Source organism: Lycium ferocissimum, chromosome 7 (assembly GCF_029784015.1).
Source record: "Lycium ferocissimum isolate CSIRO_LF1 chromosome 7, AGI_CSIRO_Lferr_CH_V1, whole genome shotgun sequence".
NCBI classification, from domain to species: domain Eukaryota; kingdom Viridiplantae; phylum Streptophyta; class Magnoliopsida; order Solanales; family Solanaceae; genus Lycium; species Lycium ferocissimum.
Genome location: NC_081348.1, coordinates 42,350,398 through 42,378,286, shown reverse-complemented (window position 1 = coordinate 42,378,286; position 27,889 = coordinate 42,350,398). Strand labels below are relative to the sequence as shown.

The window sequence follows — 27,889 nt, the reverse complement described above, 5'->3', positions numbered from 1 at the left end:
AACATGGCTGGCAACTGATACATTGTTGTTTGAACCATTTAAGTTTTCATTTCTCCAAGACTACTAATGCTTATTGTCTCATTTACTCATATGTACTGGAAAATACAGAATCTTTTCAATCAGGGCCGTTTGGTTCTAGGGATTAGGTGGGTTATCGCGCTATAAATTTTGGGATTAAACATATCTCTTGTTTGATTGGAGGTATTAGCAACTGATATTAGTTTATACCAAAAATCTTGGTATAACTTTTTCCGTATAGAAGGTTGGATAAGTTATTAAAATTATAGTTCCGATTTAAATCCTACGATTATAACCTTGAGATATCGTGGTTTTGAACTAAACTACACCTATAGAAGCCAAGCCATGTTTATGTTAACCTTAAAAAGGGTAAAGCTTGTTTCACAGATATCACATCAGGAGAACAGTCTTAAAAACCAGAGATGATGTGTAAAACTGGTGTCCTAATTACAGCAAATCATGTAAAACCAATATAGACAAATGAGTGATACGTGATATAGCAAAGTTTCCAAACATTATCAGCTCCTTTTCAAGCTTGAAATAGACATCTCCAAGTCTCAAATTTCCAATAATCTTGGTATATGTTGATCACTTGAACATTCCAAATTTCACAGCTTTGAAACAGGTAAGCCTGCAATAGTCAAAAACCATTTGAATTTAGCAAAAAGCCTTCAAGCAAATTGGCACAAATAAGCAGCACATACGAATTACATATACAAGTTAATTACCCAAAGCTTTTGAATTCACAATGCTCGGGCATGCAGCAGGGGGCGGTGAATTCTCATTTAAGAACATGTCCACACTGTTCGGATTACCCCAAACTGGGTAGCCTTTTATTTTTCCCTGTAACATGATCAACAAACACATACAACATTCAGAATCCAAAGCACAACAATGTCTTTATGTTTCACTGTGATTTTTAGCACAATTGTGTCTTTAATTTCCATTAAAAATTGCGTACCAGGACATTTAGAGCAGCCAGTGTAGCCATTCCCTCACGCGTCCACTGCATTAAGAATCAGGAGATTTAAATTTTTTTATAACGAATGGCAACACTAATAAAAAAGCACGAGACTTGGTGAATCAGATGGGAAGTAGCTGTTGTAGCAGAACATTATATTGCTTCTTAGCTTAGAGGTTAAGCACAGATAAATACATAATACATAATTAAGTGCAAGATTACCTTAGAAGCAGAAGCTATGTGGGGTACCACAACAGCATTCTTCATGTCTGCAAGACCGGGTTTCATGTAGGGCTCGTCCTAATACAACATGATAATTAAACGAATATGAGCACATTACCCGAATGTATAAGACAAGAAAAAGGATCCCATACTCTACACCAGTAGTTATTTGCCAGGTTTTTGCTTGCTAGAAATGGTGCATAACATAATTGGATTCGCCTTTTTACATTTTCATAATAGGAGAAGGGGATTGCCGAAAATAAAAAAGATTAGTATCGTGATTACCTCAAACACATCAAGGCCAACACGGAACATGGGATTTTCTCTCAGATGCTCAACAAGAGCTACTTCATCAATCACGGGCCCCCTACTACAGTTCACAAGTATTGCTTCCTGCATGTTTCAGCTGAGTAATATCAAGATATCATACTTGTATAAATCAGCAAGCATCATAGATATTCTTGCAACAAATATTACCTTCTTCATCATTGCAAGCCGTTCTTTGTTCACAAGGTGGTACGTTGTTTTATCAAGGATTGGATGTAGACTTATCTATAGAAGCATTAAGAACTATAATGAGATATTCAGTACTATGACTAAGAAACCTTAAAGTGCACCTTTGATGTAGAAAATAATTACCACATCGGCCTCTTGGAGCACCTCTTCCATCGATGAAGCTCTTTTCCATGTTACAGGCTGTTCACCATTCGCTTTCAGGAACTGACCATAGGCTGCAAAGGCGAGAAAAAAATAAGTACATGCAATGAGCTTGAGAAATTGTTATATAGCAGACTGATCAAAACATGCCTGTCACAAATTTTTCGAGACGAGTAGATTGATACAGGTCATAGTAGATCAAATTCATTTTGAAGCCTTCAACCTGTTGGGATAAAACACCAAAGTTGCTCCAATTAGCATAGTAAATCTATATACAATTTCAGGATAAATCGTAGCTGATTACCATCATTCTAGCATAAGCAGATCCAATACGACCAGCTCCAATAACACCAACAGTTTGTCCTTTAAGCAAGTTCCCCACAAACCTAGAAGACACGATGTGTTGAAGTTATAGACCAAACGTTAAACACCTGAGGAAACACAATAAATAGAATGTAATCGAGTTCAAGGATTTTCATACAAATGCGGGAGCCATCCTTCATATTTTCCATTTCTCATGAACTCATCCGCCTCCACAATTCTTCTTGCTGCTGCTAAAGAAAGTGAAGCAGCTAACTCTGCTGTAGTCTCTGTCAGTACTCCCTGGCCATTAAAACATCACATGAGAAGAGAAAATGAGTGGCTTTACACATATACGCACATATCAATTGTCATTCAGATCACTAAAAAATTTCCATGCATCACTTAGCATATTGATCAAGTCCGACAAAAGTCACTCCTAACTGCATCTACAAGCTATGAAATAATTTAACACACCTGCAACAAGCTCAAAATAACTTTTGTGCCTCATTTTAATATAGAAATGTTCTACCATCTCAAATTCAAAGTTAATTGGGGCATTCCTTTTTGACTGAAATTCCAAACAGAGACATTTTACATGAAAAATAGAAATTTGCTGTTATTAAGAGGAAACAGGACCGAGTATAACTTCCATATTATACTATAGATTCATTGTTATGTGTTGGGTCAAATTACAGTTGCCTAGGAATCAACAAAAAAAAATCAGTGGTTTTGATAAGTTTAAACACTTCAATCTTCGGCTTTCTACTCATCATCCCTTCCTCCAAAGAGGATCTAGGGCGAGTTCTGTAGGTTTAACTGAATTCATTGCTTTTGGCTCTAACCATGCATACATATGCAAAATAAATCAAAATACATATATATAATAAGATCGTCTTATTTTGAACCCACTAACTCTAAATCCTAGTTTTTGTCAGCCTCAGTGCCAATAAAACAGCGAGCCAAAATAATACGAGTTTTCCAAATTGTCTACTATTTGAAACATATGTAAGATGTCTAATCTCTTCTGAAAAACCACTGATCATTACAAAGAAAACGGATTATTACAAAGCAAACAAGGAAGAAGTATAAACTTACTGGTGTGTTTCCAACAGCAACACCATACTTGTTAGCAGCTTCGACATCAACATTGTTGTATCCTACAGCCATGTTACTGAAAGCTTTCCCTCCGGCTTTGCTTAAAGCAGAAAATAATGTCTCTCCCCAGTCTTCTGTCAACTGAACAACACAAAACCCAAAAAAACAGATCATTTGAATTTAACTTCCATACACAATCATATCACATAAAACTATCCGGCTGAATTTACTGTTTAATTTTTTTTTAGCCGGTATACGTATATTATACACTGATTGTACATGATTATACTCATATTATACATATCTTATATATCCGCTGGCTATTTTTAGTTTGAGCGGCTGGCTAGGCGGCTATTTAGGTTAATTCTTCTAAAATAACTACAGTTTATTGTATATTTTACTCTGTTGTAACCTGTCTCATTTTTCAAGTTACTAATTCTACTATATTATACACTGATTATACATGATTATACTCGTGTTATACATATCTTATATATCCGCTGGCTATTTTTAATTTGAGCGGCTAGGTGGGCCACTATTTAGGTTAATTCTTCTAAAATAACTACAGTTGAACTGTCCACAAAAAATTTGGAATTAGCAACTTGAAAAATGAGACAGGTTACAACAGAGTAAAATATACAGTAGTTTTTTTATACTGTCAACGCATATAAGTTAAATTTGAATCATTTAGAAGAAAAAACAGATACTAGCAATTAACAAGACATAACACATGTATGATGATCACCTGGCCAATGAGTCCATCACATCTATCTCCAATAAGTGCAAGAATGTCATCAACTGATAAAATAGTTTTCTTTTCAGTGCATATCTACAAATGCATTAAATTAAGTTAATCAACCCCAACAAAATAAAATTAACAACTTCAAAAAGAAATAATATTAACGGAACAGGAATATGTTACTTCGAGACGACAATCTTGTTGAATGAGAAGATTAATCCATCTTGTCCCAGGCATAGATTTAGTGCTAACAACTCTATATTTTCCATTTGGATTCCACACTTCAATTTGCACGGGCTTTGCCATGTCCACCAATTCTAACGTTAATGTCTTTGCTCTCTGTTTACTCACTCACTCTAAAGTGTCCTCTTTTAAATATTATGGTTTCTAATATTCGTGAATTATTTGTGAATTTGGGCTGAGGACCTCTCATTTTTGGTAGAGGATAATGAGACTCCAATTTTATGCCACGTAAGTGGGTTGCTATCCTTTATTGAACCACGACAAATTTTAACCCAAAGAATTGTGAACCAGGAAGTTCTAGCGACTATCTGCTGCAGATGAGAGCATAAAACGAGTATGTTAGTCGTTGGTAATAATTTAAAGGTTGCAAATTTATACCTCAGTTAGAGGAAATAAATGAGAGGATTGGGTCAAAATTGAGCGAGTAAAAAAGGTTCGAATGACAAAATTGATCAAGATCCGGCTCATTTCGAGTTTACTCAAATCAAACTGGATTAAAATGGATCAAACAACATAACCTACCTTGGCTGACATGACCCAATAGCCAATAACATACCAGTGTGAGCTCATAAGTGAAATCTGGAGAGAGTGTCCCGTACGCAGGTCTTATCCTACCTCGGGAGAGGACAAAAGCTGTCTCCAAACCTGTTTGTTTAGCATAAATATTGATTGGTAGGTCAATTACTTAAATTTATTTAGAATGAGGTCATAAGCAACTGTTTAATTCAAACTATGTTGTTTTTTTATAATGTGAATAATACGAGAACAGAGTAATTAGAATAACGATGCAGCAAAGAAAGAACAACAACAACACCCAGTATAATTTCACAAGTGGGGTTGAGAGGGTAGAGTGTATCTATCTTACCCCTATCTTGAGAGATGGAGAAGTTGTTTCTGATAGACCCTCGACTGAGGAGAATAACGATGCAAATAGAAATAAATAATTGACAAAATATCAGGGCTCATTTTATGTGTATTATCAATTATAGTTATGCGAATAAGAGATTACTAAACATTTTATTAAAGTAGTTTTTTTTTTTTGGCTCTTATTATTTACTGTTTCATATAGTGGCCAGCTATTGATTGACGAAATGAATATTGTGATAAAAATAGTCCAATTAAATTACATGACAGAATCCAATTAACTAGACATGCCCATAGAGAGGGTGCACTCTTTTGTACGTAAAAGACAAATTGTAGAAAGAACAAAAAGAAAGAGTAAAGCAATTACTACATAGAATCAAGAAAAAGAACATTACGTGAACTATATACGTAGTACTCAAGAAAAGGTAGTACTTAATATTTTACAAAATTATCAAATATGTAAGAAAATTATGGAATCAATGAATTCGAACTTTTATATATGTGTCAAATTTACCTCTCTCACTATATAGTTCGAACTATACGCAGTGAGGAACGACCTACATTGGCTTTGACTATTGAATTTTCAATGCAAGTGTGCGTGCCTTTTAGCTTGACCTGACTGTATATACTTGGTAAACCTAAGTTTAATGTCCGGCTGATTCAAAGAGGGCAATTCGCACGAATGCCCCCTTTTGGGGTGGTCTTTTATTTTTGCCCTTTGATACTTTAAGTAACAAAAAAATTGATCGAAAATATGTCTGGCATAACTTCATTTCTGCAGAAAGATAAGGTAAAATTTTTATAAACTTATGTCGAGCGAATTAGTTACTACACAATTTATATCGGATAACTTTATTATTACAGAACTTATGTCGGACAAGACAAAGTTTTACATGTAACTTTGCTTGAAAGGATAGTTTTTAGACTCTATTGGGAATTGAACCCAGAATCTCTGGTTTCGTGGACTAGCAAATAAGAGTACTTTAGCCCACAAATTTTTATTAAACAAAAATCAGGGGCAAAATTAAAGACCAACAATTTGAGGGACAAAAATTAAAGATAGTCCGTATGAACTATGAAGGGCAACCCGCGCCAAAAAATTGATTCAAAGATGGAGTGAGACGGACATTTAATCTTTTGATTTGATTTCTGTCTTGTAATAACTAAAGTAACAAACAATATCATTAGTACTATAACAATATTCCACGATCATTGATTGAAATTCCGAACTCGTCCTTAATGCTTTAATGCATTATAATTCAAATCTCGCTAAAAACACGACCATGTGTGGAACCCATTGTGATTTGGTTGACTTGTCATTTGCCGAAATAAAGAAAAGAACGATGTGAAACTAGTCACGTAGTGGTAGTAATAATTGTGGTGAGAAAGAAGCCACGCCTTCCACTAAGCTCTTATCAAAATAATCAAATGCACATTGATCATAGCCAAATTTAGGTATTAGTTCCATCAACAACCCACATTTTGGACCCATTCTTCTGTTACTACTTTTCTCCAAAGTGGTGGTGCAAGAATCTGAAAGCTTTGCATAATTGGTATCTTTTTGACTTAGTACTTCATAGACTTGTTCATATATTTACATAAATCACGTTATTATAGTTATAACCAAGTATATAGTTGAACTTGATGTATCTTGTTGAGCACCTTCTAACAACTAATTTTATATTTGATTAGAATTGGAATTACAAAGTCTACTTATTATAACTCTACTCTACCCAACTAAAGGGTAAGTTTCTAACTCCTAGTCTAACCTGCTTTCCTCTCTATCCTACCTTTTTTTTATTACTCCCACCGTCTCAATTTATGTGGCACCATTTGACTTGACATGGAGTTTAAAAAAAAAAAAAGGAAAACTTTTGAAATGTATGGTCCAAAACAAATCTTATATAAATGTGTAGCTGTAAATCATCTAATAAAGTTGAATTATTTCTCAATATAAAAACGTGACATTCTTTTTTAGACAAACCAAAAAGAAAATGGTGTCACATAAATTGATTGTAAGGGAGTATGTATTTTTGATATTCGAAATGTACCGACCAAATTAGTTAAAATCTACGCCGCATAAGATTCACTAAAAAAGAAATGAAACCAAGAGTTTTTGCCACTTTCAGTGCCGGTATAAAAGATTTGTGGTTAAAATAGTGAGATCTTCCATTTACCAGTCTAGTAAGAGCCCGTTTGAATTAGCTGAAAAAAAAGGGGCTTTTAAGTATAAGTGTTTAAAGTACTTTTAAGTGCTGAAAGTTATTTTATAAATAAGCAGTTAAGTGTTTGGATAAAAGTGCTTAAAGGGTTTTTAGAAGTAAGGGTAGTATTATAAATAATAGAAAATATAAGGGATAGAAGAGTAAAATTGTGGTCAAACCAAATAAGTGAGGGTTGAGCAACTTTTTGGTTTTGGCTTATTTTAAGTATTTTTTTAACTTAATTTAAACTGTTTTCTATTTTTGCCAAACACTCAAATAAGTTAAAAATAAGTTATAAGCTGGTTTGACCAATTTATAAACCAATTCAAACGGGGTCTAAGATGGTTCTCTATTCTAGCTTCTCTTTTCACACAGGGAGCAATTTTCTTTAGCGTAAATTTAAGTTAATAAAAAACTCAAAAACTAAAACACGAATTATTTTTTCGCGAGTTTGACGTCTCAATTATCAGTTGTTCTCTTATTCTTCCTAAGCTATCACCATATATATAACACTTAGGTGATAGTTCAGATAGGAAAAAAGAATAATTGATAGATGATCTAATTAATTTCGATATGTATTTTAATACATAAATGTTGATAGTTCAGATAGTAAAAAGGAACAACCAATAGTTGACACGTAAAACTCGCAAAAAAAAAAGTGATACTTTTGTAGTTTTTTACCATTAAACCCATAAGAAACAAGAGGAGCTTGCCATCCAAAAACAAGAAACACATTACGCCGCTTAACCCATAATTACATTTTAATCATAGGATAATAAAGAAAGGATCAAAAGAAGAAAAAATCCGTGCAAGTAGAAATGTCTACGTATCATCAACTAATCCCATACTTTTGCTCCTTCAATTTCTTCTTCTTCTCTCTCTCTCCTGCATAATCTGAAAACCTCTTTCAGAGATACAGAAAATATAGTCCAAAAATTAGAGCAAACAGACAAAATAAAACACAGAGTAAAAGAAATAAGTAGGTGGAAAAGGGGTTAGCAATTTGTAGCTATCTATTGTAATGGAGAGGCTTATCTATACCAATTCACTTCCCTCTAAACTCCACCTAAAACCCTTTCCTCGTCTCCCTCAACTCCAATTCTCCTCTACAAGATTCCCCTCACTTCCACGTGTCGAGTCTCGGAGACCCAATTCGGTTTCTTGCAAGTGCCTTGACCCGTTTTCATCTTCCGGGTCGACCCATTCATCCAGATTTGGTGATGGGCATTTGGGTAATTCGTCGACATCTAAGGATTTGCCTGATGGGTCGGGTTCTAAGCCCCATTTGCTCAAGTGGGTTGCTCAAACTCTATCTCACCAACGCAAGGTACTAACTTTGTTCATCTTCGCTTTGATTTTGCCGTCACTTTATGATTTTTGTACATGTTTTCCTTTGCAAAATGTTTTGCTGTCTGAATTTGGTAATATTGAGCTGGTTAGTGTACAAAATGTTAGTTTTGGTATAACTAGTTTGCTCTTTCTTGTTAATGGACCTACAATAGTGGAAAGTATACTTTACAACAACAAGAATTACCCAATTGCAAGCAAGCCAGGGAATATTGTTTCTATTATAGCTTTGCCAGAACAACTGATTTCCAATCTAGAAGTAGCTTCGCTCGCTGGTACAATGTGTGTCTTTTGCTGTTATTTGCACTTGATTATAGTTATTAAAGCGTGTGACCATCTGATCTAAAAAGCTAGAGCTGTTAGAGAGAGCACACTTTTTAATAGTACGTAATTATATTCTTAACAATAGTTGCTGTTAGTTTCTGTTAATAGTACTCCAAGGTAAAGTTGTTACCTTTATCGGCTTGAACTAACCTGGGTAGTGCCATTTCACATCTTATATGGTTTCCAAATTTAGGTGTTTAAATAATGAGGTAATGTGAAATATAGCGGTCTTTGAGGAAAACAAAAGTAGTTAAAGTTGGACTTGGTACGTGACTCCGGTGATCTGATATACCACACTTGATATTAGCCAAAAGGCGGAGAAAGGTATATTCATGATCATACGTAAGTTGTGCTATTAAATCCAGCTGTGGTGTACTGATGGATAGGTCCAGAAATGATAACATTAAGTAAGACGAGGAAGCGGACACCAACAGTTTTACTCCGTAAATTACAGTGCCTATTTTCGAGAGGGCTGATTTTTGGGCTGTGTTTATTTGCATGAGTATGTTAGTTGAGCCCATTAGCATCTTTAAGATGATGGGGACGAGAGCAGGACTCATTTTGCACTAGAAGCCAAAAGAAAACTCATTAGTGGGTTGTATTGTAGTTTGACTTGTTATGATGTGCAGTGTTGTCTTCATGCTACTAATACAAGGATGAATTAGCATTTTGGACTTGAATTTTAGATCTTGTCTACTTCCGCTTAGTTAATTCAAAAGAATCTGCCATGATCCGGGGTTCATTCATCTAGTACCATTTAAGAAATTTAATTTGGAGAGAAGTACCCTAAAGCATAGGAACTAATAGTCTTATTTATATTAGAACTGGTAAATATGTCCGCGCTTCGCGCTGTCATGAATAACCTCATTGAATTTGCGGGTGATCCTTTTCCAATATTTGAATATTAAAAATACCAAACGGCATATTATTGTACAAATTAGAATGTGGAGAATACTTCAACTTAAAGTTAATATTAAAAATTACAAAAGACATATTCTCATAAAAATCATAAATACTGAGGTTATTCCAACTTAAATTGAAAGATAATTACTGATATAAAAATATTACTCGCACTCTTTAATCATTTTTTTATCTTCTATATATTCGCTGATTATAGAATTTCTCCGAGATATATATTTATATTTGTATAAATAAAAAGAATGAATTCTTCAACTTTGCAGCGTTCACTACTATACACCTTCAACAACAGATTTATGAAATGGTCAGATTTAATAGAAAAATAAGAGATTAAATTATCATAAAACCAAAAGCAAAAGAAAAACTAAATATATAAGTAAGGCATACATAACAAATCTTTAAAAAATTATAAGAAAAAATTATTAAGACAGAAAATCAAAGATGGATTGAGGCATTACTTTTGTAGTTACTCGATGGTGGTGTCCTTGAGGAGCGAATATGTAACAGTTATTTTGCCTATTAATCCTAATTAAAATTATTATGAATATCGATCAATTTCACTTGTATTAAGCACAACAAACTTTTTAAGGTCATTGAGAAGATAGTGTCGATAAATTTTCTTCTAACTCTAGAGTCAATACCCTTCTGTCTTCATAAACACATTGAAAAATATATACTCAATTAGTAGACCTTGCACAGGTACATGTGAAAGCGATCAAATTTTTATTAAAGTATCAAATTTAAAAAAATTCTCCCCCTATTCAGCATGCCTTTTTCTCTTTACCAAAATTCCAACTTTTAAAAAAACCTCTCTACCTTCTTTCCTCACCAATCAAATTTTCAGTTTTCCTTCTCATTTCTTTTGCAAAATTCTCATCCTTCTGCCAAATCACTTTTTTCTTCTTATCATTCCTACTCCCTTTCTTTCAATTTACATGAGTCCATTTGCTGGCACGCAGTTTAAGAAAGAAGAGAAGACTTTTAAACTTGATAAATCATTGCATAAAGGTGAGTTGTTTTTAAATATAGAAAGGGTTCATTTTTTTAGCATGGACTAATAAGGAAATAGTTTCACATAAATTGAAACGGAGTGAGTATAAATAATAATTTGAATTGAAGATTAAAAAAATATTGAGGTGACACTATACAAGTAGATCAGAGTTTTTTAAAAAAAAATTTTCTTTCAAAAAAAGCAGAATCATACCCAAAATGAAAGTCAGAGTACTGTTAAAAATTGAAACATAAGAATACATGTAGAGAAAACAAAAATTATGTAAACAATAGTGTCAATGACGGCAAAGGAGATGATTGAACTATGAAAAAAAGTTTAATCATACCCAAAAATGAAAGTCAAAGTACTATTAAAAATCGAAACGTTAGAATACATGTATAGAAAGCAAAAATTACGTAAACAACTGGGTCAATGACAGCAAAGGAGATGATTAAACTAGGAATATAATTCATCAAATTTGTTACCGTTATTGTTGGAAATTCTAAGCACCTCCAAAAACCTACTGCTTCTCCAAAAGCAATGTCTGAAACAACACCATAGTGATACTAATTTAAATTCAGAGTACTCTTAAAAATCAAAACATAATTAATAATTAGGTTAAGTAAAGGAACTGTACAATATTAGAAGAAATCGACATTAAAAAATGAAGAATATGAATTTAACTATAATAATAATTAGGTTGAATAAAAAGCAACGAATTCTATATTGATTATCAGTAAATGACAATGAAGATGGCAGTGTCCAGGCGATGGAACTCTACAATATTAGAAGTAATTTGAATGGATGAAAGGGACGTGGGTTTGTGGTGTAGGAATAGTTGGGGATTAGTTCACTAATAACTAAGGAGAGAGAGAAGCATAATTTGGGAGGCGACGTTTGCTTTGGACACAACTATTCAGAAAGGAAATTTGGAATAATATTTTTTTACTAATTAAATAATTAGGACAATAAAGGCAAAAAACTGAGAATAAAAATAAATGTGAATGCTGGTATTTTAGGCTGCCACGTCACCGGGCCTATGTCCCGGCTTTATATATATATATATATATATATATATATATATATATATAGAGAGAGAGAGAGAGAGAGAGAGAGAGAGATATTAAATTCTTCAAATGAAAGACAACCTTACTAAATCATTCTCTTCATGCAGCATGAGGTAACTCTTTCTGTTGATGATTAACTTAGAGCCTGTTTGGATGGGCTTAAAAAAAAGCAGCTTATAAGCAGATTTAGATAAGCTACGCCAAACGGGCCCAATTATCTTTTTGGGCTTATTTTAAGTATAAAATGGCTTTAAGCTGGCCAGCCAAACACTCAAAAAATAAGCTGTTTTTAGCAACTTCAATCCAAACGGGCTCTTACTCAAAGGAAGGGTGAGTACAAACTGCATTTCAAGGCACCATATTAAAGAAGAACAATTGGTGTGAAGATTTTTCTCTAATATTGCTTTGAAATCACAAAAAAGTTCAGGAAATACCAATTTAACCCATTTAGCTATAGTCAAGAGTTCGCGATTAAGCTGATTGTGCCAACAAATAACCTCACCTTTTTTGGTAGCCTAAAAATGTCCAATATTGAATGATTAGCTGTTTTTGTTTTCATTAATGTGGACCTTCTATTGTGAATATTTTAAATTATCGGTAGTTACTTGGAAATGTTTCATACTCAACAACCTTAAGATGTTTTGTATAGAAATAATGCTTATGTCCTCAGACTATTGTTTCTCTCTTTTCTGATGCCTGAGTTTCAAGTAGAGATGGAAGTTGGAAACTACGAAGTCTATAAAACTGCAACATTTACGGAAAGATGATTCCGTAATAAATAGCGTCTTATTAAAATAGCTGTTTTACCCACTGAGATGTTAAACCTGCAGATAGATAGAGGTTCACCTGGCTAACTTCATTTTACAGTTTTCAATGTTGCATTGAACTTCATCATTATGCTCATTTTGCCTGTAGCACTGCACTGAGTAGAGTAAAGCCGTTTATGGTCCATGCATTACATTTGCTTCTACTGCATTATATTGTGCATTACATTTACGTCTATAAAAAAGAAGACACTTATGTTATCTTCCTCTACACGGCTTATGATTCTTTTTCAGGTAGTTTCTGCAAGTACAATAGTCCTACTCTCAGCCATTCTTGTTATGCTCCTCCATCCAGTCATTGTTTCACCCGCTTTTGCTAGTTTTCCAACTGCAGCTAAGACTGGGGCTCCACTAGTACGTAATGAACTACTAACAAGCGCATGGGCTGGTTTTTTTGCTGGTTGCCTTCACACCCTATCAGGTCCTGACCATCTCGCTGCTTTGGCTCCTCTCTCTATAGGCCGTACACGTATGGAAAGTGCAGCAGTAGGGGCCCTCTGGGGCTGTGGCCATGATGCTGGACAATTAATCTTCGGCCTATTATTTCTTCTCTTAAAGGACCGTCTCCACATTGAAGTTATTCGTACATGGGGGACCAGAGTAGTCGGCTTCACTCTCCTTGTCATTGGAGCAATGGGAATTAAAGAAGCATCTGAAGTTCCTACACCATGTGTGGCCCTTGAAAATGGTGTTGAAGGCATTGACACCCCCGTTATTGGGAAGAAGAAAAAGATAGGGTTAGCAACTTTTGCCACAGGAATTGTCCACGGTCTTCAACCAGATGCACTGATGATGATTTTACCCGCACTTGCTTTGCCTTCTCGTGTTGCTGGTGCTGCCTTTTTGGGCATGTTCTTGGTTGGTACAGTTATAGCAATGGGAAGCTATACTGTCTTTATAGGCTCGTGTAGTCAGGCATTGAAGGATCGGGTTCCTAGAATAACAGAGAAGCTAACTTGGGCTTCTTCCCTAATAGCAATTGGCTTAGGACTTGCTATTATCATCAGTCAATTTTTTGGTTTTAGCCTATATTAGGTCTAATCCGGCGATAAAATTAGTTTACGTTCAGTGTTAGGGGATGTCGTTTTGATGAGGAATTATGTTTCAATTGAAGAGAAATCTTGTAGTATTTACTTCTAGCGGGGTGGATGGTAACATTTGAGTTATATATATTATAAAAATTTGAAGATTATCTGCAACTCGTGTGTGTAAAGATAGGAATTCACTTGCATTTGCTTAAGAAATTAACTGTTTTGTTTATTCACTTGCGTTTGCGTAAGAAAATAAGTGTTTTGTTTATTCACTTGCATTTGCTTAAGAAAACTATGTTTTGTTGAAAATTTGTGTCAAGTAGGACTTAATAAAATCCATAATGTGGTTGAGTGAGAAAGATATTCTCTCACGTCTAAACTAGCAGCATTTTAAGGTTTCACGGTAATTTTTTTCTTTGATGGCAAAGTCATGTTTTTTCATATTTTCTCTTGTTGACGCTTTGTGAGGGAAAAAAAAAGGCAACGAATGAAAGAGGGCAAAAAACGGTACTGCGAAAAACCATAGTGGAAACAAAAAAAGAAAACGAATTATCCACTCCTTACGGCATTTTACCAAAGGGTTTCTCTTGTATTGACAACGCTAGTGCGTTTGTCATGACTTTTGCGCGATCGTAAAAATACCGTTAAATTCACAAAACAAATTTTTAAATATTCTAGCTCTAAAAATATTCTAAAGATTATTTTTAGTGTTTCAATCCAATTAAATAGGATTTTTAGTTTAAATTCATGTTGGTGTCAATGCTTCGTTTTTTTTTTCTTTTGTAATATTGGATGTCATTAAAAACGTTTGAGCGATACATATGATTTAGTTTGATTTTTTATTTTACTCTTAATGACATGATTTTAACCCAATAAGAAATTCATAGCATATTTAAGATCATAAATTTTAAAAATAATTTTCTTAGTTTATGACATGTTTATCACATTCATATACAATAGCTGACAGGCTACAATCTACATATTATACTATTAATTAAGAAACAACAATATTATACATAATAGCTTTGGAAAATAATATTCTATATAGTTTTGTACTAATGTTAGCTTTCAGGATTAATCAAAGGAAACTACTGCTTTTAGAAACTGTACAAACTTACAAAGGATAGGAGAATAACCAACGTGGTTTATGTTCTTATAGTAAAAATCTAAACAGGGAAAAAGTAAATTAAAAAAAGACTTGAAAAAATATCTTACAAAGAAAATGGAGTCCATCTCTACATAATTTGCTTCTACATGATTTAGGAGTCCGGAACCAAAATGCCCCCAAAAAAAACAGTTTCGACCAAAATACCCCAACAAAAAAAAAAGTTACGAAAATGCCTTTAGCGCGATGTAAATTCTTTGCGCTAAAGAGTTAACGGAAACCTGACTCGATTAAGCTTATAGCCGATAATTTCTTTGCCTATAGTGCTTTGTTTTTTTTTTTCTGCTCTTTGGTTAACCCTTCTTTCGTTGTACTTTTTTAACGTACTTTGACCATAGATTAATCATGCTTCGGGACCGAAACTTCAATATTTTATATAGAACCCTACTTATTTTTGTGCGATTAATTAGGTAGGATCAACACATCAAGGATACACAAAAGTTCGGATGACCGTTTTAGAGGTTGAAAAGTGCTCGAACGCTATTTTCGTTCAAGGTTCGGTGACATTAGCTTGAAGTTCTTTACGAATACTTAAACTTGTTCATTAATAATTAATCAAAAGTTAGTCAAAATGGCAGCGTTCATGCAAAAAAAAAAAAAAAAACTTAATTAAATTGCATCATTCATAACCATGAGTAGATGAAAATACTTAACACACTAATTCATTAATAAGAAACCCATGATATATTAAAAATACAACCACAACATTCTTGAAAAAAACTTAAAAAACATTCATCAATTAATGCTCTTGAGTTGATCTTCGCCACCATGCGAGATGTGCACCACCGCGAGATGTGCCACCACCACTAGAGGTACTTCCACCACTAAAGTTTCCTCCTTTGAGAGGGCTGTTAAGATTTATTGCATCCGGGGATGAGGGGTTTAAAGTTGACGATTCCACACGAAAACTTTGGCGATTGGTCTGCAAGCGAAAGTATCAAAGGCTGCGAATGGATGCTCAGTGGTAAAGAAGCTATTTGAAAAGATGTGGACTATTTCAAAGTTCTACACAAAGCACACTTGTGATATGGGTGACCTCCCAGAGATGATCATTGCGATCTAGATACTAATTTGATTGCGCGTGTATTAGTTGGCGACATTAGAAGAACCCAAGATATCCCCTTCGCCTAAGTTTCTTTTATTTTTTTGTGTTAATATAATGTTCACTTTTGTTATATCTTGATATTTCAAATTTTTCGGTTACCATTTATTAAAGGCGTATTAGTAGTCTTGAAAGTATATAACAAAACTTGTCACTAGGAGGAAGGCGTATCTTGGGCGTAGGCGTGCACATGAAATAGTCTTCGGCAATTGGGAGGGCTCTTTCAAGACGTTGCCGAGATACATGGCGGCTACTACAACACTTGATCATGGTGTTGTTGTTGAATGGAAGCTCAAATCGAAGCTGGTGTGCCGTAATATTTTTGATTTTGTATTTTGGGCCTTCAAACCATGCATTGATGGGTTTGCACATTGTCGGCAAATCCAAATCCAAAATAGCAACAAAAATATTAGAATATCATTAGGTGAAGAGACAAAGAGTTTGAATAGCCTCGCAGAAAAAGCTTACAGATAGTTAAATAAAAATAATTAGTATTTTCATAGAAGAGAATTCTTTGCTTACCTTCTCATCTCAGAAACCTCCAACCTTCATATTCATCAGCTTGGGGAAAATTTGATGTCTGAAAATAAGAAAAAGTTAAAAAGAATGAACATAGTATAATGACATTGAAATATAAAATATGTGTAGGGAGAAAAAACGCATGAGACAATAAGAGTCGTTCTAATCAACATAGAGTTGTCTACACTTGTTCTTTATCTTCATATTTAAATGTAGTATTTGGTAATTAAAGAGGTTTGATGAATTTAAATGCGATATAAGTTACAAGTGAGGAAGCAAATAATGGGAGTTAATACTCAAAAATAGAGGAAGACCGAAGACTCGAGGCTTTCCCATAAAGAAGTAATATGAAAGGTTGAAAACTATTATTGGAAAACTAATTTCTTTATGGTTGCATTATATCATGTTTAACGTATTTTGCTATATTAACATTGTGAATGTTGATCATTAATAATTAAATTTTTTATCAGAAAAATGAGGTCATTGATTAAACATTTAATACATATGTTTATTGCATTTACAAGTTAATATTCATTTCGTATGTAATGCTCTTGCTATTGACTCTTCAACTTCTTAATTTATTACTACAATTCCTTGTTTTTTTAATTGTCTTTATATGGGCTTTTAAATATAGTTAATGATAAAAATGATGGAGAAAATGTCAAAAAAATGAGGAAAAAGATAAATGTCAATGGAGGCCATTGAGATGTGCCACATGGGATTGTCTATTCCTAGCTTTATATTATATATAGATCATTTCCCTTTTTTCGTCTAATTTGTTCGCCTATAATGAAAATCCAGTCATTGAGTCTGTTTATTTTTTAGATTTTAATTTGAATCGTTCGGGTTATAATTATTTTAGTGTCTCTTTGAAAAAAATTTACAATCACTTAATGAGTCTGGATGATTAAGATTTATGTCAAAATTTTAATCATTAAAATATTTATTCAAAGATTTCTACAAAGATAATAGTTAACCACTATTCAATTCACTTTTATAGCTAGTTTTGACATTTGCCCACCACAATAAACTATCATCACTTTTAAGTCTTTAACCACCATCATAAAAAACAACCACCACCTTCCATCAGTCATCAAATAAAGACAAATTTTAAATATACATATATTGAAAAAACAACAGTCTCAATTATTTAGTATTCAGACCTTAATATAATAATTTAATATTTATATGTGCATTCACATTCAGATATGTGAAGCTATTATTATCTAAATAATTGTTTATTTTGCACAATTTCATTAAAAAATTTCCCTAAAAATATTTTCAATCAGTTGTCCACAGATTTTTTTTTTTTCATCATTATTTTGATCTTTCCTTCAGATTTCACTTTCCTTCAGATTCCTTTATCTTCTGTCCACAGATCAGTATTTCAAAAGATAGATTTAACAGAAAGTAAGGGAAACCAAATTCAAGATCGAGAATCCCGCTTTTTCTTCTTCACAAACGAATGAGTCAAAGGCGTTACGTATTGGTTTCACATTTTTGACGGGAATGTAGACAAAAGGGGCCTACAACACGCTATTGGATCTGTTTCAAAGCCCAATTTGAGTACGACTCAAAATCAAGTCCACTCCTCCTTCTTTGGCCGTACGCAGCGCACAGTACAACACGTAATTCAGATTTCAGCTTCACACAAAACTGACTTTGCTGACACTCTGCCCCCAACTACTACTCTATTAACGTAACCTTCTATTAAATACTGTGCTGCCAAATTTTTGGGCAGCCCATTTCTTTTCAAAAATTTTTTGTTCCTCCTACTAATATATTGTATGGGTTTGTTTTTGGTACGTGGATATTTCAGGATTAAGTTTTCAATTAAATTTATAGTATTTTGATTAAAAGTATAAATTTATCTCAAGATTATAATATCGGAGCAACTAAGTTTGCGAACCAAACAACCCCTTATATCTATTAAGATTTAACCAACAAAGATTGTGATGGATCTAAGCCCCGTGTATGGAATTGTCTTTATTAGGGAATACTTTACCCCAAATCGGAGATTTTCCGAAGTGAATTCTCATTTCTTTTCAAAAGATTCTTTGTTTAGTTTGCTATCTTAATACTGTATATGTTTTCTCACTACCATTAATAACTTAACATTTTTGTAAATATCGTGATCAAATAAGTTTACTGTTAATGCTCAAGAGGCAGGTAAAAATGAAAAAAGGATGAGAAAGTTCCATGCACTTGCATTCATCGGGTAAAAAGGAGTAACAAAATAATGGTTAAACAACAGTCATTTAATGTGATTTTCCAGTTTTCAAGACAAACAAATCACTTCCTTCTTGGACCCTCCTCCTTTCATATTGTACTGTGCCGTCGTCCATTTATTCACGCCATTGCTTTAATATGTAGTAGATCTTTAAAGTAAATGAATTAAAGAATATTATAATTTATTCAACTAATTACGTTCATGATAGTTTATACTGTGAATAAATAATGTTTAATGTCTCTGACACATAATTATTATTAGGAGGTCTACGTAACGTACCAAAAGGAAAGATATGCCCAACTAAGCTTTAATTCTGTCACTTTATCCATGCCGAATTTTTGTAACTTTATGCCTAGTTTTATAGCAACAGGCCTACTTAAATAATCTCCAGCTCACTGAACAATCAACATTGCCTACTCAAAAAATAGGAAAATTTCTCTAAAAAGGTTAAAAGTGATAAAAAAAAAAAAAATACTTACTGGAGCTCTTGTAAAAGAGCCACACTGAATTCTGACATATTTGCTATTACTATCAACCTTTTCTGTCACGGTTCCAAATTACTTACACTAAAATAACGACTGCTATATAAACAAATCACTGTATAAAGTTAAAGAATTAAAATCTCAGTCACCAAAAAAAGGTAAAAAAGTAACGTCTCCAAGAAAGGTTAAAAAAGATGCTTCATTTCAGTTTTCACTGTACACTAAACACCAGTAACACTATTCATTTCATCAGCACTAGGGGATTTCATCAAAAAAGTACACAAAAAAAAAACAGTAAATCCCCCTGACCAAAGGATTAAAAAAACACAAAAGAAATTAATGAATTTAACTACTCATTTACCATTGTTTTTTTTTTTTCTGATCAAAACAAGGCTTCAATGCTAGCTTTTTTGGTATTCCACAAACAGGGCATTGATGGAGAAGAGAATCACAAGCTTTGCATGAAGAAAGATGTCTACATGGCAAGAAAACCATGCACGAAAATCGAGAATTGCAGCTTTTGCATATCATTTTTCCATTTTGTTCTTGTTCTTGTTCATCACAACAAGATTCTGCATCTTCACCATTGGTTGATAAACAATAACCACTTTCTCTTAACTGTTCGATTGTGTTGTTTAATGACACAACAATGGATTCATTTTCATTGGCGATTCTCTGCCATGCTTGATTCTCTATTTCCATTTTCTTTAAGAAATCTTCAAGCTCTTTTGTCCTGTTTGCTGCTTTAGCTATTTCTTCATCCTTTTGTTTTAACAGAAATTGCACTTTTGCTTCGTATTTTCTCCAGATCAATGCTAGTTGTTGTTTCCTTTGCTCGTTTAAAACCAATCTCAATCTTTCATTCTGTTTTCATCAAAATAAAAAAACCAACGTTAAATTTCTGTAACTCGAACATGAATAAACAAAAATTTGATGGAATTTCATACCAAATAAAAAAAAAAAAGGGAGAAAACAAAACTAAGAATCATTTACCTGTAAAGTGATGAACTGATCGGTTTCAATCCTCTGTTTTTCGATCTGGGTGGCTAGAAACTGGGAAAAAAGGCATTGATTCAGTAACGTTGCTATACTGTTTTGGCACATTGATGTTCATCAAATTCTGATTGATTTTTTGGGGCAAAATTTGCTGCTGGAAATTCTGTTGAATGGGTTGTTGTTGTTGTTGTTGATGAGTAGTGAAACCGAACTGATTAAATCCACAACCGTTTTCCATTAAATCTTGTGAACCACCCAATGAAAACCCAAGATTATCCGTATATAACTGGGCTTGAATAGCCATATTCGTAACCAGAAACAAAGAACAAAAAATACCCTTCTCTTTTTTTCACCACCAAACAAGAAATAGTTTGTTCTTCAAAGAGAGAAAGCTCTTATAAAGGGGGAAAAAATATTCATAAATGGTGGGGTCTAATTTTCTTCAGTCTTTATAAGTAGGGTGAATAATTGAATTTTCTTTAATGAAAGAAACTGAAAACCTGAAAAAGGGGCAGAGAGCCAAAAGAAGAGGATTCTCTCTCTATATATTCTTGTGAACAATGCATTTAAAGAGAGTACGTACACATGCAGATTTTGTGACTTGACTATCAGGTCAGACTTGAATTAATTAATTGAAATATTTATAGGAAAAGATACTTATTTATTTAGTTCATATTCAATTGCCATTCCTGTTTGTGCGGTTTTGAATTGAATGAGTTTTGGTGTTGTCGTATTTGAGGCCAATACAAGGCACTATTTTAGGATTTTTGAATAGTAAAGAAAGGGTCAGCTTTTTTTTTTCCGTTTTTAAAAGATTAGATGGAATCATAAAATTTGTCTGTTTCCTTGCTCTAAAGAATAGGATTCCCCACTCCTTATTCACTTTTTTTTTTCCCTTTTTGAAATAATTTTTAAGTAAATAGGAGTATAATAAGATAATTAAATCTTCACCGACAATATACAAAAGTTTTTACATGTTTGGTGTAATTCGGTTCACTCTCTATAGTTATAATCTTATTTTTATAAAACAAGCTTATCAATACATACTAACGGGTTGATTGGTTGCTGGTTAGAGTTATGTAGATATTGAAAATTTATGAATTAATTATATATAAATTAGCTATGTAAGGCTTAATTATTTTATTTTTTATTCCACATAAAATAATAGATAAATTAACCCATAACTTATACTGTATATGTTTAGTTTATGTGGGATGGTAGAAAGATAATTAAACAACGTACTTGATAGGTGAAGTTTATACAAAGCCGCTAAAAAGTTACTAGTCTTTTAACTAGCGATGAAACGACTCTAAGGTATAAACACTTGCATGCAGTTAACTTTAAAAAATATTTGGATTGTCTAATATATTTTTTATTATTAGTATACAATACTTGAATTCTGCCAAAAAAGAAAGAAGTAATAATATGAAATCTACTTCTAAATTAACTTGCGCAGTACTTTACCTTACTTTTCAAAGTCAAATATCTATTCCAGCCTAATCAGAGCTGGTTAAGACAACTTGTGATCTATTAATTGATATTAGTAATCAGAATGAGATTGATAATTGTCAGGAATGGGTGAATTTTGAAAGTAATAATGTTATCAAGAAGTTGCTTTATTTTCACACCTTTTTTCTGGTAAAATTTAATTAGTGTTTTGTTAGGAAGTTAATACGTAGAAATCTTGACAGATAGGTTCACCAACGAAATTTCAAGGAAGTGATAAAACCAAATTTAAGGAATTCCCACCAACGTATTGAACTGGAATTCAAAGGAATGTCGATTCTTCTAACTTAATTGACAAGTTAATTAAGAGTTGGCTATTATTTTTTTGCTTTCAGTATTTATATTAAACTATTGAAGTTAACCTTAGCAATTAAAATTAAAGTGAAAAATAACATCACTTAACCGTGATTTAAGTGATAAATATGTATATAACGGAACATGTTTTACATTCATTGCTTCGGTATAAACACTCAATACATGCAAGTTTTACCTTAATAGCTCCCTTCAAACATTTTTAAAATTTATTGGGCAAAAAATGATAGCTTTGAATTTAAATATTTGAAATAGGTCCAAATGAAGCAAGATAAATAGTGATAGTTCATATAACTGACGTAGTGTAATGGTTGTGATTTGCTTTAAATATTTCAGGCGTACAAGTTATAATGGTGATACATGCCTCCTTATGATCCACAATGTATAATTGAGTTAATTAATATTCAGATTTAGGAATCATGCACTTAAATGAATCACTAAATTTACAAGGTCAACAATGAATCAATTTATAATGCTGAGTTGTAAATAATATTTAATAGTGAATGTCCATGTATCATTCAAATCTTTTTTAGTGATCACCAAAGTAAAGTTATCTTTTAGTTTGTGATCACAAAGTAAAAATTATCTTTTAGTTAGTGATCATGTCCTATGGAAGACACACAGAAGTGAAATAAATCATATCAATCTTCAAGTCTCTTTCATATATATGTCCTCTTGCATTTTAATTTTATTATTTTATAACAGATTACCATTCACAGTATAAGTTATTTTTAATCAATAAATAAAAACGTCCAGTTTGTTGTTGTTTCCCCATAAAAAACAAAGAGATAACTAAATAAATCACTTAATAGATAATGTTTGCATTTGATTGGATGTAACACGGTGTAATTACTTAGTTTAAACTAAATAAATCACTTAATTGATAATGTTTGCATTTGATTGGATGTAACACGGTGTAATTACTTAGTTTAAACTAAATAAATCACTTAATTGATAATGTTTGCATTTGATTGGATCTAACACGGTGTAATTAGTTACAGCTTGTTTGGATGGTTGTTACCTATTGTATTGTGTTGTTATTTTAAATATAATGTTTGTTTTGATTGTTACTTAAATTTTAATGTATCGTACCATTAAATCTATCGTTACGTAACGACGAAAAGTCTCATTTTATGTAACGACCGATTTGGTGTTATTGCGTCATTGCCTTATCTTTTTTTTCTCGTTTTTATTATCTAATAATTCTATTTTATCATTTACCCTACCTTTTTTATGGTAATTTTATCCGAGAAGAAATATTTTGAAATTTACTACTTTTCTTATAGGTTTATCCTTCAAATTGTTGATGCGTGAGATTATGTAACAACGTCTTAAAATGACGATACAATCTATTCAAACATTGAGTTAATCAAAACAATATAATACGATACAACACAAAATATTACAACATAATACGATACATTATGAAATAATATGTAACAATCATATATCCAAACAAAGTGATAATTTAATTACGTTATCTCATGAAGTATATATTGGATATCGTCCATATGGACCCCTAACCCCTATGGCTGCTAATGACTCGTCAGTTGTAAGTAAAAAAAGAACCGAGTCTAGTGAGCATGCCTATATTATTATTGTCATTATACGAAAGGTCAATTTTTAATTATATGTGCCAAATGTCATTACGTTTGAGTGGGAAGTTGAAGTTTTGCTTTCCCATAATTTGGCAGCCAGTCCTAGAGTTAGACATAATTGATGATGAAACCTATTTTTGTTATATATGTCGCTATAATTTTCAATTGGCACAACAATTCTGACTAAGTTTCAATTTTTGTCGAGTAAATCAAGTTCAGTCTAAATATACAAGTACGTAATAATCACTAACACGATCGATAAAATTGTGGTAAAGTGATAAGTAATCTTCATCCTTAATCAGGGACTTCAAATTCGAGCCCTAAATATAAAGTAGTCTTTATTAAAAAACATTATAACCTCAATATGTGACGTTCTAGCACGTATCCGAATCTAGTTGAACCCCAAATTAAATACCTAAGGGTCGGGTGAAAAACTTAAAATAACAATTACGATCACATCTTTTAACCTTTAGTCAAACTCTAAATATAGGAATTCCAAAAAACACACCTTGAATTATGCCAATTTTTCCGTTGAATACATACTTATCTAACCTGAAAAAGATATTCACGCAAACTAAACAAAAAGGGTGTATAATTATGCATCTTAAAAATTGTGAAAGTGATAACTTAAAGATAAAGGATGAGATAGTTGGAGAGACATAGAAAACCCATGAATAAAGCAATAGAATAGATGAAGCCTTTTTTGCAAAAAAATTCATGATTCATCAATTTCTTGCTTCTTACCCTCCTTAAAATTAAATGAATCATGCACCTTCATATGCTTAACCTATCTCCTTTCGTTATCAAATTGTCATCTCCTAAGAGTCACTTTTGGAAATTGTATTAGACATCATATTGGATTATCACGCATTCTGTATTCCTTTGCCACTTGTAACCCGTAAGAAACGATCTAGAAAAAATTATAAATACATCAAATTTCATAGTACAATTTTAAAACCAAGTATAAAGAAATAAAATGCCAAGGATAAATTGTAGTAGGCTAGTAGCTGTGCCAAAGTTGTTGCATCCTAACACATTCATTTTCTTGTAGGACTTCTAATGTGCGGCCTTATTTGTATGCTTAAAGACAATCAATGTATTATTTAGTATTTCTTACTAAATTATGTGTTAATCCCCATGCTAATCTATAAGAGCATTAGGAGAAGTACATTTTCCTACCTAAAACTACTAGCTAGTAGCCTTCTCTACTTCTCGTGCCCATCTAATTTCTTCCTAACTCTAACCCTTATTGGCCTATTAGTATATCTCGTATAATTGAGGGGATTAATAATCGCTTATGCATCCAAAAAGAAAAGTATGGTCGCGTTATTTTATACTTTTTTTTTACTTACACCAAAATGGCATGCCTTTTTTTTTTTTAAAAAGCCCAAATGGGTTGTTTCGATTTGCTGAAATGCATAAATTTTGTTTTTTTTTTTGGGAAGGAAAATATTAAAGGAAAATGGTTATTTTAAGTATTTTAAGTTTTTAACCGATAAAAAACTTAAAATAACCATTTTCCTTTAAGTGTGTGTGGGTTGGAGAATTTGCATTCAAATGGTCAATGCTTATTGTCTAGATTTGCATTGAAATGGTAGTTGCTATTTTCTCCGTAAGGATTTTCCATTGAATGTTTGTTAGTGTTAACATGTTGAATAGATAACCATTACTAACATGTTAACGTTTGCTTCACAAAGTATATGGTATCATAATCATATTCAATATGCTAACCAAAATTAGATTACATTGTGAATCATCTAAATAGAACTTCACTTCAACCTAATTAGTACTACAACCATTGTTAATCATCTAAGTACAACTTCACTTCAACCTAATTAGTACTACTACCGAGAAGAAAAAACATAAAATTACATTATATAATACATAGACAAATCTTCAATGTTTTTGACCACTCCAACTCTTTGGGATATAACTTAATTACCACAAACTCAGTTTGTCATGGACGCAAAGTTTTATCTTTTTCCCACGGACTTTTGGTTGTGTTTAACTAAAAGTCTCAGGGGGTTCGGGGGAAAATTTAGTTATGTTTAGTTATCTTGGTCCGCATAACTTTATTAATTCCTTCACAAATTTATGCTTTAGGGGTCACCAAAAGTACAAGTTATCTTTTAGTTAGTATGCCCCCGTGAAAGTAAATTTGTTAACTAATTATCAAACTTATCCTAAAGAAATTAAACAAAAATATATATATTTGTCATTCCAAACTAATTATGGGTTGCTTTCGTGGTATGTTAATTGTTAAACACCATAAAACGAACCCATTGTCATTAACGTGAGATACTAACTACTATTCCCTTAATTCCAACAATTTATTGTTAGGTTTTGAAGTATATATATACGAGGATCCACACGAACTAAGAATATTGATTTGTTAATTTCTTTGGGATATAACTTAATTACCACAAACTTGTTTTGGACGCAAAGTTTTATGGTTACTTTAAATTTAATAGCTTCAAAAAATCTAGTATGTGTGTTCCATTAAGTTGGACATATGTTTGTCTCATTCATACTTATGTTAATTGTTGTTAATTTACTGAGATTAAGCATGTGAGTTGGAACAATATCGTGTCTTAAGAAGATTAAAATGTTTTGACACATACTTTCTTAGAAATGCACAATATCTTTGGAGGGCCATTATTATATTTAGTTATGCCCAAAGTTGTGTTTAACTAAAAGTCTAACAGACTTTAGTTATGTTTAGTTATGTAGCATATTTGATAATTCCTTCATTATCCCCCTCAAGTTTGCCCATTAAAAAAAGAAACTGCCCTCTCCCCATAAATTTGTTAACGAATTATCAAACTTTTTAACCACAACTTTTTTATGGGTGGGAAGTTTTATATATGTATTTGTCATTCCAAACTAATTATTTGATATGAAACTTTTTTGTTAAACATCGAACATTTCATTAACGTTGATACTAACTACTATTTTTCATTTTCGAACAATTTATTGTTAGGTTTTGAAGTATATATACGAGGATCCACACGATCGATAAAATTGATTTGTTAATTTCTTTGGGATATAACTTAATTACCACAAACTCAATCCTACTATCTTGGATAAAGTTTTATGGTTACTTTAAATTTAATAATCCATTCGAAAAAATCTAGTACTCTATATTCCGTTAAGTTGGACATATCGCTTGGTATTTTAAAATATATCATGACATTCATACTTATGTTAATTGTTGTTAATTTGTAAACCGAGATTAAGCATGTAGTTGGAACAAAAATGGTGTATACGATTAAAATGCAAGTCGATCCGAGAGATACTTTCTTAGAGAATGCAATAATATCTTAGGATGAGCCTTTTAGTTATATTTAGTTATCAATTTCGGATCTTCTTACATTGTTAACCTATCCCTTTCGAAAAAGAAGGTTTTAAATTATGTTTAGTTATGCATCTGATAACTTTGGAAATTTTCACCTCAAATAGTTGTCCCTTTACAATAATACATTGCTAAAGAAGATACCCTATATATTGCACAAATGCAAAAATTTTTATTTTTTTAATTTCTTTTTTTTTATATTAAAAACGAAATTAAAAAAAAGCAAAATTTGTTGCAAAATGAATTTTAAAATACCCATTTGTTTAAAAAAAAAAGGCATGCCATTTTGGTGTAATGTGCTGAAAAAAGAAGCCATTTTGGTCGCTCTTATTTTATTTTACTTCAAGGGTAAAAGGGTTGTTTCGATTTCTGATATAAATTCATGCAACATGACTACCAAAATGGTTTTTTTTAATAAATGTCAAATTGTTAATAGTGTTATATGATTTTTGGAGAATCATCATTTTTGAACTAGTTTTTGGAGTCGAGTTAAGCTTAATGTCTAATTTCTTAACATGTTATCACTCGATGTTAGTTTCACATGTTATCTTTTCTGCGCTGTAGTTGTCAGTCTTAAACTTGAAGGGCGGGAAGGGGGGAGGTATTAGCAATTTCACATTAGTGGGTGAGATAATAATTTATTTTCTTATATAATTTTGGATTATTTTTCACCTCTTGAATTAGCATACACCCTAATGCAAGCATGTGGATGCTTCTGCGGCTCGAACTCATAACTTATAGATCAGATGGAGACAATTTTATCGTTATTTCAAGACTCTCCTTCGGGGTTGAGTCGTGAGGAGTGAAAGTATAATTTTT

At 32.4% G+C, this 27,889-nt stretch overlaps 3 protein-coding genes across 3 annotated transcripts; 1 reads left to right on the top strand and 2 right to left on the bottom strand.

Moving 5' to 3' along the window:
- Positions 1–352: 352 nt before the first annotated feature.
- LOC132065165 (glycerate dehydrogenase HPR, peroxisomal) lies at positions 353–4,394 on the bottom strand. Its single transcript, XM_059458425.1, has 13 exons — positions 4,179–4,394; positions 4,002–4,085; positions 3,257–3,397; positions 2,340–2,461; positions 2,163–2,244; positions 2,009–2,081; positions 1,841–1,932; positions 1,679–1,753; positions 1,487–1,594; positions 1,202–1,279; positions 980–1,024; positions 747–861; positions 353–649 (listed from the first exon to the last, which is right to left on the bottom strand). The coding sequence occupies exons 1-13, from the start codon at positions 4,299–4,301 to the stop codon at positions 627–629; spliced, it is 1,161 nt and encodes a 386-aa protein (XP_059314408.1). The 5' UTR covers positions 4,302–4,394; the 3' UTR covers positions 353–626.
- Positions 4,395–8,083: 3,689 nt separating this feature from the next.
- LOC132065164 (chloroplast protein FOR GROWTH AND FERTILITY 1) lies at positions 8,084–14,037 on the top strand. Its single transcript, XM_059458423.1, has 2 exons — positions 8,084–8,633; positions 13,012–14,037. Exons 1-2 carry the CDS (start codon positions 8,328–8,330, stop codon positions 13,810–13,812), a joined length of 1,107 nt encoding a protein of 368 aa, XP_059314406.1. The 5' UTR covers positions 8,084–8,327; the 3' UTR covers positions 13,813–14,037.
- Positions 14,038–19,489: 5,452 nt separating this feature from the next.
- Positions 19,490–20,930, bottom strand: LOC132062863 (probable BOI-related E3 ubiquitin-protein ligase 2). Its single transcript, XM_059455339.1, has 2 exons — positions 20,300–20,930; positions 19,490–20,170 (listed from the first exon to the last, which is right to left on the bottom strand). The coding sequence occupies exons 1-2, from the start codon at positions 20,408–20,410 to the stop codon at positions 19,664–19,666; spliced, it is 618 nt and encodes a 205-aa protein (XP_059311322.1). The 5' UTR covers positions 20,411–20,930; the 3' UTR covers positions 19,490–19,663.
- Between the last annotated feature and the right edge of the window lie 6,959 nt (positions 20,931–27,889).